This window comes from Penicillium waksmanii, assembly GCF_028829765.1.
Source record: "Penicillium waksmanii strain IBT 27052 chromosome Unknown utg000007l:1.0-4314555.0:1.0-4317578.0, whole genome shotgun sequence".
Taxonomy (NCBI): domain Eukaryota; kingdom Fungi; phylum Ascomycota; class Eurotiomycetes; order Eurotiales; family Aspergillaceae; genus Penicillium; species Penicillium waksmanii.
In genome coordinates this window covers 866752-879841 of record NW_026643253.1, presented here as the reverse complement: position 1 = coordinate 879841, position 13090 = coordinate 866752, and the positions used below count along the sequence as shown (strand labels likewise).

Sequence of the window (13090 nt, the reverse complement as noted above, 5' to 3'; positions counted from 1 at the left end):
TTCTGTGTGGTATAAGGAGAGCACCGAAACCACAACCACACCTTCTTCTAAGTAAGAAACGTGCGTACTTGTGAGATCTACACGTAATATGCAGGCAACGAGTTCCTGCTGTTTGTCTTGTTTGGCTACCCGTTGGTAACCCACGGCTCAAGAGAGTCGCGCCTGGCCTGGGCCCTCGCTGCTGGTGAAAACGTTGGACTATTGAACCTCAAAACGAGGGTCACGGAGCGACACTCCAATGGTCACCCGCAGGCAAGACCGAGATTCTAAGTTTGAAGATAGCCTAACTCAGGCGCAGTTAAGCGGGCTCAGCCACATAATTTATATATCTAGAATGACCGATAGATTATTATTTGTGTTGTTTCAAACGGCAAAAATGCCACACCATAGATGGGAGGGTTCGGAGATTTACGGGTTACACGATTCATATTGTATCCACACAATATCCGCTGTAACAAGTCAAACTGACCCGGTTCTCACTACAAGACACCCTTTCAACGCATCATTCCGTTCTGCTATGACCCGTACCTTGTTGCTTCTTCTATTCCCTCTCTCCTCCAAAGCTTTTGGAAACAGCATGATGGCCTAGTTGATATTGAACCGATCTGGCTTTAGCCCTTCGCAGAAGGAAAGTACCAGAATAAGACATTACTGTAGTCAGTTGTAAGGTTTTCGCCCAGTATCCTTTGATCTAGTGGTATAATAATGACGCCTAGGCGAGAAATCCGATACACCAGACAGAGGAGAAGCAGGTGATATGGTGGCGTCATAGACCACGGCTACGCTTTTGTCAAGACATGGAGCGGTAACTTACCGCCTAGATAGAAGTCATCTTCGATGACAACTTTCTTTTGTGTTTTGTATGGTAAAGTGGTGTCATTGGCAATAGGGCGTCGTCACAGCGTGTATCTTAACCATCTACCAGGTATTTTTTACCTGCTCCATGATTTATATTCTTTCCCCTATCAATATTTGTCTTCTGAAGATTAATCTCTCTTGTTTTCGCTTCGTTACGCATTCGCCCGAGGAGATTACTAGTTTATAATGTCTCAGCTTCCTATAATAGTTTGAGAAAAACTGTAAGCATGGTAGTTTGGTTTCGCCCTCGGATACCGGTCCGAGGCAAGAGCAGGTTTGCGGCTAAGCGCCTCAGTCCGAACTAAACCTTGAGACTTGGAAAGAAACTATGTGGCAAAAAAATGCCAAAACGTATGCTTTGGGGGCTCTTGACTTCCTTTTTATAAGGAAATGCTGTCCTTAATTTTTCTAGCTCTTCACACGATTCCGAATTTGTCCTTTTGATTAACCGCCAAACATCTCCTTAGAATGAGAGGGCAAGGCCTTGTCGTCCTATTTTGGGTTCTAGGGGGGGTCTAGCCACAGTAGTAATAGCCTTGCGCGTCTTCGCCAAGGCGAGGATCGGTCATTTACGTGTGGACGATATGGTCATGCTATTTGCCTGGGTAGGTGGGTTGCTGCCGTGGGATGTGCTTCACTTCTAATTCATTTTTGACTCACTCTCATTGTTCTCCCCAGAGTCTAGCCATTACCGCCTCCTCCCTGTTTACGGTTGCTGTGCATTATGGTTACGGGCAAGATATGCAGGTACTTCTCTCGGAAAATTCCGTCCTTGCAGTCAAATACTATATTATCACTCAGGCGTGTGTCATTGGCAGCACTGCTGCAGCCCGCGTGGCCTTTATCATCTACCTGCTGGCCATACTAGGGGGCGAGAAGAAACATTGCATTATCTTGTCGACCCTTGCAACTCTGGAGGTGGTCATTAACGCTGTTTCTATCATCCTGATATTTACCAGCTGTAAGAATGTGCGGACGATCTGGAACAAAGCCATCAACAGTGAATGTGGGCCTCCTGACCGTCAGATACGGTATGGCTATTTCCAGAGCGGTATGCCTTCCCCTCCATTTCCAATCAAATTATTTTTTATCGCCGCTGTTGTTCTCTTTCCTGTATACTTCCCCTGGATAATGTACCACTTCATCAACTCGGCTGACTGCCCCCTGATCAATAGCCTTCAACACTGCCGTCGATCTTTACCTTGTCGCAATCCCGACATTTATCTTCTGGAGGCTTAATCTTCGACTCAAGGTAAAGATTAGCCTTGTTGTGTTGATAGGTCTTGGGCTACTGTGAGTAAATCCTGCTTTTGGTACTGTTCGCCGTTGACAAAATAAATCTGATCACGCTAAATCGATTCAGGGGAACGGCGGCTTCTTTAGTCAAAATTGTAACTCTTGAGGAAATTGCTAGCGCTAACATTACGGGGGCGACTGCCAGCCTAATACGCTGGGGTCTTATTGAAAGCTATATAGTGATTATTACTGCGTCCTTACCGTGTCTGCGGTCACTGGTCATCTCAACCGTCCATTACATAGCGGCCAGCTTCCGTTCCAGGTTTACGAGCCGCAATTCCCGTCCACAAGGGAACCAAATGACATGCTGGTGGGGCAATTCACCTTCGCAGAGTCAAGGCCCTGACAGTGAGAGCTCCGATCATGTACTCCCAAGTTACGTACCCGCCGACAAGCATCGGAGTAGTGGGTTTTCCAGACTGCGTGATATTGAAAGACACTCGTAGCCACTGCCGTCGAATTTGGCCACAGCGATAGTAAGGACGACCCAATGGGACTCTTCGTGATTAAAGAATTATGTAATCGGAGTAAAGTTCCCGGAAAAGGTGCGGCCGATTTGAGATGCAAGATTTAGAGAATTCAGATCTAGCTAACGATGAAGCTTAGCTTGAACCCTTCTTATATCTACATTCATCCATACTTATCCCTGCTACCAGGCCCTGATTTCCCACAGTATGATGACCGTCCCGATATGATTCAACCACCCGATACAGATAGCAATGCCGTTGATCGATCGGTCTATTTTTCGTCACTGGCCTCCATCGTCGCTAAGCCTTGCAATATCCGCCGTATTAACATTGATTCCGCTTCCTCAAGAACTGATTTCGCTAACTGACGCCAGTTCTTCGCTGAGACGGTCCTATTCACAGTTATTTGCAGATTCGGCGCTGATCAAGGCTGAATCGGAAGTAGCCATCTAGCTCTAAGTATGGATGAGTCGTCGCTTTCAAGAAGCAGGGATTAAATATTACAGAAATACTAGTCGTTCCTTAGTTTTTATAACTATTGTAATGGGGAATTCCGCTCTCAACACCGGTATCCCATAGTCAGGTGATTGGGGCATTAGTAACAAGGCAGCCATTTAGTTTCGGGAGAATAAGTAGCGTTCGTTCGATAGTATCAATAACAACAGGCATGTTCCCCCTTATGAATTATTCTTCCTGCGGAGGCTACTGAGGCTGAGGTTGCGGTATCGGTATATCGCCTGTCCATGAAGACTAGAATGTCTTGCTAGTCGCATCTCGATAACGTCACGCTTTGTCTACTACTACTCTCTCCTGCACTCTGCGAGTGTGGTGGTTTTGTCCTCTTGTGATCGACCCGTCTGCTTGACAGACTGCCAGCGAGCATTCCCATCTTACACTATTTTTTTATGATTTTAAAATTTAAAAATAAGGCCTGGAAAACTTATTCCTAGGACATTACTAATTTGAACTTAGATATCTAGGAGAGCCTATAAAATCTCCAAAGCCTGAAGAATAGCAGCAAGGCTCTGATTTGCTCCCAGGAACCAAAAGATATCGGGATAATCTATGCAGAATTTAAGTCTCCTGGGTGCGAAGGTGCCCTAGGAGATACATTGTGGGTCCTAGGGGCTAGTGATAGCATTCCGAGGAGCCAATGCTACGGTCCTAGGAGCAATATATCGCACTCCTAGGTCCCCCTTGTACCTAGGAACTAGTACGAAAGGTCCTGGGCACGATGGCCCACGGCCCTAGGAGCTTTAGTGTCAATTTCATAGGTCTCCGGAATAAGCAAAGTATCGAGCATGTAATTCAGCTCGTAATGTATAGGCATGGCTAGGCTGATTTGGGATTGCCTCCAGGAAACTGGCTGAGTGAACTCACCAAACCTAGAGAGTACCATTTCGGGCTGTTACGGCTGCACCCAGTCATCATCTGAAAATGGCGGGAACTGGTTCTGGTGCTTTGGCTTACGGGGCACATTGGGCTATATGATATGTGGAGTACTAGCATTGGAAACGTTGACAGGAAAAGAAGTGATCGACTTCAGACGCGACTTGGATAAATAGACAGTACGTGACACATGTTGCCTGATTGGGTAGGAGTTTATCTGGGCGGCGGGGCACTATTCATAGTCTGTGAGCTGTGAATGCGAATGCGAATGCGATTATCTCAAGTTTTTACGAATAACTATTTTTGCCGACCCCACAAGAAAATTCCGCTTGGGGTTAGGAAAAAAAAGTCTCACCGGAAGAAGGCGTCGCGCATTGACTAACTGTCGTAAATGAACTGACAAACTAATGAGGGGTGGTAGTTAACTAGTCCGTTATTAGCTTTCAGGATTATTCAGCATGTTCAAGTTCTTAGTGAACAGTTTCTCAACTTGATTTTCCAATCGAGACCTGGAACATAATTTGTCGAAGGCACTTTACGAAGTGAAATTCTTGAAGCTTTCTGTTTGCCGTGCCTCGATCGAAACTGCTTTTTTCTTTTCCCAGACGCCGAAATATCGAGAAATCCTTGTCCACTACCCTTTGCAGAGCTCTCACAGCAAAAATATTTGTTTCTCCTAAATTTCGCAAGATCCAGCAACTCTTACACGATGAGTCCTCTTCAGAAAACTACGTTTGTCTACGCAATCCACAATATTCCCCTCCATTGTGATGTATATGAAGCAGCCGGCTATCCCGTCGATGCTCCTGTTTTCCTTTTCTTCCATGCCGGTGGACTTGTTGGCGGTGATCGGCGTTTTGTTCCCCCTTGGCTCCAACAGGTATGATTGGTTTAAGACAAACCAAAACGCAGCCGTGGACTAATCAGATAACCATACCCAATGCAGCTATGCTATCGAAACAAATGGCCTCTTATGAGTGCAAGCTACCGTTTACTCCCACAAGTGAACGGAAGTGGCTTACTTGAAGACGTCAAGGCTGCATATAAATTCGCCGGGCAGTTGGGAGATTCAAAAAGGCATCTGATTGTAGGAGGGGCAAGTGCAGGTGGGAAGCCTTCTTCAAACCCTCTGGCAGTCTGGATGATCTTTCTAACTTAGAGAAGGTGCGTTCATGGCTGCAGTGGCAATCCACCATCTGCAGCCGCCGCCTTTAGCACTTTTCTCGATTAGTGGCATTTTGACGTTTCAACATCCTTTCTTCAATTCGTCAATCAAACTTGATCAGAATTTGGCGCAAGCGGACATTACTCCTTATCTCTCGGGCGCGGTGACCGTTGGTTACAACCCTGCTTATGACGAATGGGCTTTCGATCCCGAGATGTTGACTCCATCGTCTTCGATGAGAAATCACAATTATGTTCGCCCCACCAAGCCAGCGACAATGTCTTCTACGGATGCAAGAAGTTATCAACGCCGTAAGCTCTACGAATTTTTCGTGAACAAAAACATGTACGTCGAAATGGTAGAAGGGGTGGATCTAGGATTCGATTGGGCAACTGAGCGGCACAACAAGTGGAATGATTGGCCTCCTACAATTATCGTCCAGGGTGATAACGATGATGATGTGAATAAAGATGTCGCAATTTATGTTGCTAAGCTGCTTGGCGAAAAAGCCAAGCTTTTCCTAGCTGAAAGAAAAGGCCATATGTTCGAAGCAACTGCTTTTCTGGATGACGAGGTTGAGGGATTAGACGTCGTGAGAAGAGCCGCTCGGGAGCTGGAAAATGTCATCGAAAGGAGTAATTACCCTGGCCTGGTCTGATAGTGTTGGCAATTGAGGCGGGGAAATTGCCATGCGCCCCTCTGCTATGGGGAAGCAAATTATTGTGACTCTTTTCTTCAACAATAAGAATCAATTTCAGATCATCGATCCCACTCGGATTTTCTGAAGCAAATGAGGTTGGCATCCTACTGATGCTTAAATCGCGTCACAGACCTAGTCCAAGGGTCGACAAAGATGTTCGTTCCCACTTCTTGTTTCCCAATTCAGACTCGCTGGCCTTTAACTATGACTGCTAGTCTAGGCTGTAATAAAATCCCAAATGACATTCCAGAAAGCATTCGCTACAGTACCCGTTTGGCCTCATGTCACAGCGGAGAATTCCCGTCGTGGGGTAAGAAACTACCGGTCATTAATTCCCGACTATATCTAACTAGAACGGGCGAAAATGATAGCATCATCATAACTCTTGGTCCGGCTCCACTTCCCTCGGATCCGTGCATCTGCGCAATTAGTTCCCAACTTTTCCGGGTGATGACAAATCCACTAGAGATCTTAAAGTTGTACAGATCACGCTGATTCTCCGCTCGTAAAAATTGGAGATGGGGGTTCAGGTTGGTTGTCGAAAATTATGGAAAGCGCTTACACCTTCGTAAGCGATTGTTGGAAGACAAAGGGTAAGGCTATCCCAGGTGTTATTTGACAGAACCGCTCGAAACGCCGGTATAACCCGAGTTATCAAAACCCTGTATTATGAATATTAACCGGGGTGTATTCGGCGTATACAGTGACTGACTCTGAGGAATCCACGCATCCTCAGCCAAATAATGCTTCCAGGCGCCGTGAACAGGTGCGGAAGGCTCAACGGTGAGATTTTTCCACCTCCCTCTCGGAGCCACCACAAATGAGCTTATCAGACATAGAAACCACCGTGAGCGGAAAAACAAGTATTTCACGTCTCTCGAGAAAGAGGTTCTGCAACTTCGTTCCCGCGATACGGCCCTGTTGGAAGAGATTGAAAAAATCAAAAGCTACAACGATTTACTTGAAAGCACTCTCATTCGTCATGGCGTCGAAGTCCCTGAAGATCCACATCGGCACCAGTCTCTTACCATGGGAGGTACCTCGCCGTCATCTGATGACATATTCACTAGTGATTCTCGCATGAATGATGACCTTCGAATATGCTCAGGGGCGCCGAATCAGGAAGATGACAGAAACCTACGCCGGCCACTATACGGCTGCGACAAAAGTGGAAAACTGCCTTTTCAAGCTTATGAAGATTCCACTGGTCATCATGAGCTAGAGGCATTTCCAAGTTCTAGTTTTGTTTTAGGGAAACAAAAACTCTCAATATCTCACGGTGAAGGCTTTTCTCAGATTGGAGTGGATTTCATTTTAGAGTAAAGTTTTCCTTCGACTATGGGAGAGTTGGACTGAGCAGCTGAGAGTTCACATATAGGCTTGAACGCCCTTGCATCCCTCATATGTATTCGGTTTACGAACCTTCCGTTGAGCCTCGTGGTCACGCTCTGACAGAGTCCGGACCGTTAGTGGATTGTTCTAACCCTCGGATGGAAATGTCAAGCGACGGCACAACTTGGGAATCTTCAACAGCTGCTTTGCAGCGTCTGTTATCTCTCTCAGAAGAGCTTTTGCTATGCAACGAGATCACCCCTGTCCAGGCGTGGGTCTACTTAACACAACAGGAAAGCGGATTATGTGACAAAACAAATACAGTTCACGAGTTGTTGAATAAATCACTTCCGCATATGAAATGCTACGGGTAAGGTCCACTTTTCTCTGTTGAAACATGTCCCTGGGAATCTCTGTTAATCTTTCAATTTGAAGATTTGGAGCCGTTGTAGATGGCAAAATATTCCGGGGGTTAGTCGCAGAGGCTTTCGGTTAGCTCAAAACATTCATTACGTCTCGGATGAAGGATACTATCCCCTACAGGCGTTGAAGACAGCCTTTGGAATGACGAAGGCGAGATAATGTACAGCAAAGCAAACAAGCATCTTCGGGACTTGCAACCCGTGACGCAGCCGTGATTCAAACGAAGCTTTCCGACCAAGAGAAAATGTGAAAGAATGAGCTATTTCATCTTTGCTGCAATAATAATGACTTGTGGACTTTTTAGGATGTGCTTCACATTATGTCAAAACACTATATCAAGGACAGCAGAACGAGGACTTAAGATACTTTTTCTGATATATAGGACCGATAATTACTCTCTCATTCTTGCATAGGTTGACCAGAGAATTGGTCTTCTTTTCTAAGCCAATGATATTCATTTTCCATTTGGTGTTTGTACAGCGGCTCTCCCTCGTCCGATCTCGACAGGTCACGAACTAGACCTGATATTCGCCGGGTGCCAGCCAAAGCAGCGCTTTCGAGCTCAGTATCATAGAATAAGAATCTTTTCTACAAAGCCAAGTATAATTTCTACTCCAAAATGGTTTCTATTATAGATGAATTTTAGCTGAAAGAGATTGAACCATGGTCTGGAGCTCAAAATACCTCATAACAACGCCTTGGCAATATGCCCATCCTTGATTTCCTGGAATCTTAATTATTTGACTGCTTTCAATACTCAATTATTGTCATGACTATTTATATACATATTTAGGTGAAAATTTCCAGTCGACGCATGTGAAGGTTGACGAATTCAGCGTACTATTTGAGCACTTTCACCCACGACCACGAAACCCCAGTAGGAACCGACACCATTTCATCAGCCGCGTGGCAATTCTGCGTGACTTTGAAGTATCATCGAATCTCCTTTCGAAAACGGCGAAGATAAAACTGTGAATAGCGTTCAATGAGCTTTTGCTGCCATCTTATTTATCCGTTTGATTTTCGGGATAACCTTACGCGTGGAAGGATGGTAGTTATTCATGATTTCGAGGCCTGGTTTCTCCGGTTTGAGAGCTGAGAAGATCAAGGGCGTGGCTGTCCTGCGTATCTTCCGGGCGGAAAGTTATACTCATCGTCTAGATGAGTCTTTGCCGCGAGAAGACTTCTTTCCCAGGAACCAACGAAGATGCGGATACGTCTTTTGGCGGTTTCCCATAGTTCCGACATGATGAAGAGGATTTGATGTAGAGATGACGGAAAAGCTATCGACTCGAAAGGGCAGAGGTGCGACGACACGAAATTTAGCAACGGGGACATATTGTGGCCGCTTTATCAACAGGGCCGCTCCCCTCTTCTCCTTCCCTCAGAACCAAGAGGGTGGCAAGTGGGTATGTGATTCCGTAATCAACAACACAACAAGGTTTGTTTGGTCATAAGCGCAGCTCGCGATTTCGGGGGCGACCTAATCGAGGTCGTTTCGCTTCCGACTAGCCGGATGGCAAAGGGCACTTTAATTCACGAATCTCTACTTAGTTCGAAGCCCTGGTGAGGCAATACTTGGATGCGTTTGAGCAAAGTAGCGGGATGGGTACCAGATGTTTCGGCGGTGGCTAGAAGCTTACAAATCTGCCGCCATACCCCGATGACTGCAAAACATGCTACAAAATGTTGTAAAGGGAACCAACAGACGAATACTTTTACAATAGCTCGTTCATCGGATCTAAAAACCCTTACGATCGGAATCTGTCATGGCCTGTCGAGCTTTTGCAGTTATCGCCGGCGTTGGACCCGGGGCCGTAAGTAATTAGGCTTTTTTCTTAAGCCGCCGTCTGTGCCAACTAAAAATGGCGCATCTAGGGATCTGCAATCGCGAAACGATTTGCGAAATCTTACCCTGTTGTCTTGCTTTCCAGAAATGCCACCAGTTACCAGCCCGTCGTTCAAGAAATCTGCTCGGCTGGTGGCTCGGCTTTGGGAATCAGTACGGACCTGTCTGACGCTCGCAGTGTTACTCTCGCGTTCGAAAGGATTGCGTCCGAATTTCCCAACCACATGCTTGTTGCGGCCGTTTTCAACTCCGGGGGTGGCTCCGCTCGGAAAAATTTCTTGGAGTTGAAAGAGGAAGACTATTGCAACGGACTAAAACCAGCGTAAGTTTTGAGAAAACATCAAGATCTTGGGTCTTGCCTCACAGTGCCAACGCAACTGATCCATTGCTAGGGTGAGTGGCTTCAATTTTGCTCAGCTTGCACTACCGAGGCTTCTAGACGCTGTCGGCAGATCTGTGAATTCTCCAACTTTAATTTTCACAGGCGCCACAGCTAGCTGGAGAGGTTCCGCAAAATTCGCCGCCATAGCGTCTGGAAAGTCCGCACTACGCACTATGGCACAGTCCATTGCGCGTGAGTTTGGACCTCAAGGTCTACATATTTCACATGTTGTCGTTGATGGTGTCATCGATAGTCCGAGTGCTCGAGGCATTTTGGACGAAGTCCCTGATGCCAAAGTGAGCCCTGATGCGGTAATTTTCCCTGCTGATCCTATGAGAGAGCTGCATTCATCCCTAGACCCTGGCCTTCTTGAGAGAAAGCAAAATTCACCCATAGATCTACTTTAACAATCGCGATGAAGTTTTGAGCCTTAGCTGACATGGTAATAGATCGCGGATACATACTGGCATTTACACACTCAACCACGCTCCGCCTTTGCGTTTGAGCTCGAAATACGACCTTACATCGAAAAGTGGTAGTTGATCGGACCTGGAAGGTTTATCCGGTTTGGCTTAAAGTATGAACTGTATATCTTGATAGCCATCAAAAAAATACGAAGGGTTTCTAATAGAGAAGCCCCCTCCCCTCCCTGGAAAACAAGTTAGTGATGTAAGCTCCATAATTCTTAAATAGGGGCCTTAAGTAACGCCTCGAATTTTCAAGCCAAATTTTAATACAGTGTCTTCATCAAGGAGGAACTACACCTTAATTTGAATAAAACTTTAAAGGGCTTCACGCTCCTTGTTGAATTTTCCATTTCGCTTTTTGACAACTCTTGCCCGAATAAGATTGATTCGTCTTTCATCCGAGGTAAGTTTGGCTACGTATGAAACAACCCAGCCTTATGCCTACCTCTGCTAGTCGTCGCAAATGCTATACATAGCCACGAAAACTGGAACCTGAGGACCTAGCCCTCGAACATTGGCTTGAATTTCTTCCATATTAGAGAAATTGAAAAAAAAAACTTCATCCAAAACCGTCGTCGCATACAGCCCTACTTCATTATAACAAGGACAAATGAATATAAAAAATGCAAGATTTAGACGCTAGATCGAGAAGATAAAAGATATTAATGTGATCTTCTCTAAATCCGGCGCAGTGCCATTGCTAATTTCTCCCATAACTTCCATTGAATGGTGTTTCTCAGGAATAGGATCATAAATATAAGGTTCAGATTTTATTTTTGCAGACATCCGTCAAGCTGGGCAGATTATGTTTATCTCAATTCGGTGATGTGCCTGTCTATTCTTGTGAAAATGCAATATCTATATGAATAAGGAAAAAATGATAGTGTCATCAATATGATTCGGCTCCACTTTCTCCGCTTTTGACAAAACTGCTGGATATCCCCACCCGCAAGCTGAAATGCTCTCAATATGACCCCCATTCCAATTAATAATTTGAAAAAATAACCTAATACCCACCCGAGGCACGGTAGGATACCGTCGTTACCCACATTGCATAATCGAGGTTGATTATTCAGCACCCGGGACATGCATCACCTCTTGGTTATAGCTTTTTGCCTGAAGTCGTTGACGTAGGCGACACTGCATAGAGCCGAATTAAAACCCATCACGTTCCTGGAGCTGTCAATTTCTTGATGGATAGTGGCCTTTCCCAGTTATATAAATCTTGCCCACGTCTGTAATCTACCGGCAAAAATAACCACTTTGGCACAGTAATTGCTCAGCGACGATGTCGAAGCTATTCACATCTCTTCAGATAGCCGATGTTACCCTGGCACATCGCGTGGTCATGGCCCCGATGACCCGCTTCCGCACCGACGAGAATCATGTCCAGTCTTCTATGGCTGTTGAATACTATGCTCAGCGGGCCTCTGTTCGCGGAACTCTTCTCATCACAGAAGCTACTTTGATCTCACCTAGCCACGGCGGTTTCCCGGACTCACCAGGGTTGTGGAACGACGCCCAAGTAGAGGGATGGAAGAAAATTGTAGATGCAGTGCATGCTCGAGGTTCTTATATCTTCGCCCAGTTGATTGCAACGGGTCGCGCCGCAGATCAAGCCTCGATAAGGAAGGAGGCTGGTCATTGTACTTTGTCGGCCAGCCCGATCCCGCTGACGGATAATGCATGCATCCCGATCCCAATGTCGGAGCACCAGATTGAGGCTGCTACGGCTGACTTCGTCAAGGCGGCGCAAAATGCTATACGAGCAGGTTTTGACGGTGTCGAGCTTCATGGCGCCAACGGCTATCTTCTGGACCAATTTTTACAGGACACATGCAATCAGAGAGAGGATCGATGGGGTGGAAGTATCGAGAACCGAGCTCGATTTCCCGTCCAGGTCGCCGCTGCAGTTGCCCAAGCAGTCGGGGCCCAAAAAGTCGGCTACCGAATCAGTCCGTGGAGTACCTTTCAAGGCATGCGAATGGCTCATCCTATTCCTCAGTTCTCGTATCTCATTGAAAAATTGCGAGAGTTGAAGTTAGGATATCTTCACGTAATCGAATCGCGAGTCGTCAACAACGTCGATATTGAAAAGACAGAAGGGATTGAGTTCGCGCTCGAGATATGGGGACAAACCTCTCCAGTCCTGGTGGCTGGTGGATTTTCTCCAGCATCTGCGAAACACGCGGTTGATGTAGAGTACTGGAACAACGATGTCGCCGTTGTTCTGGGTAGACATTTTCTCGCTAATCCTGACCTTCCCTTCCGCATCAAGCACAACATGAATCTTAACAAGTACGACCGACCAAGCTTTTACACACCCAAAGTCAGTCGCGGCTACGTTGACTACCCTTTCAGTCCTGAATTCCTCGCGGGGGACAGCCAGATGCATCTGTAACCTCTTTCCTTTCATCCAATCATCATGTATTCGCTTGATTTTTCAATGGATACCTTGACTTATCGCAATTTGGATTTGTTTCAGCTATCGGGATATCTTATTGCCCTAACCGCGACGTTCTTTTCTAATTTCCTTCCTAGCTCGTCAGTCGAGTTAAAAGGATTTTGGCACTAGCTGAACCAATTCTTATGTCTGGTTTTAGCTTCTTGCTCAATATGTAAATGCAAATAGCTAAAAGCGAATTTTTTCCGACCCTCGCCGAGATAACGTTCATCCGCAAGTGAGCTCAAAACACAGCAATAGTACGTTTCGAAGGTCTCAAGTGTATGAGCTGACCAAATTTCCAATTGTTCAATTACAT

General features: G+C 46.0%; 4 protein-coding genes across 4 annotated transcripts; all 4 read left to right on the top strand.

Moving 5' to 3' along the window:
- Positions 1–1442: 1442 nt before the first annotated feature.
- Positions 1443–2155, top strand: N7481_007185 (uncharacterized protein; the record flags this gene model as incomplete). Its single annotated transcript, XM_057266404.1, has 3 exons — positions 1443–1463; positions 1537–1909; positions 2034–2155. 3 exons carry the CDS (start codon positions 1443–1445, stop codon positions 2153–2155), a joined length of 516 nt encoding a protein of 171 aa, XP_057120605.1.
- Positions 2156–5182: 3027 nt separating this feature from the next.
- Positions 5183–5833, top strand: N7481_007184 (Endomembrane protein 70-like protein; the record flags this gene model as incomplete). Its single annotated transcript, XM_057266403.1, has 1 exon — positions 5183–5833. The coding sequence occupies one exon, from the start codon at positions 5183–5185 to the stop codon at positions 5831–5833; it is 651 nt and encodes a 216-aa protein (XP_057120604.1).
- A 3566-nt stretch (positions 5834–9399) lies between these two features.
- Positions 9400–10400, top strand: N7481_007183 (Short-chain dehydrogenase/reductase SDR; the record flags this gene model as incomplete). Its single annotated transcript, XM_057266402.1, has 4 exons — positions 9400–9447; positions 9509–9801; positions 9872–10172; positions 10311–10400. 4 exons carry the CDS (start codon positions 9400–9402, stop codon positions 10398–10400), a joined length of 732 nt encoding a protein of 243 aa, XP_057120603.1.
- A 1216-nt stretch (positions 10401–11616) lies between these two features.
- Positions 11617–12729, top strand: N7481_007182 (alkene reductase; the record flags this gene model as incomplete). Its single annotated transcript, XM_057266401.1, has 1 exon — positions 11617–12729. One exon carries the CDS (start codon positions 11617–11619, stop codon positions 12727–12729), a length of 1113 nt encoding a protein of 370 aa, XP_057120602.1.
- Between the last annotated feature and the right edge of the window lie 361 nt (positions 12730–13090).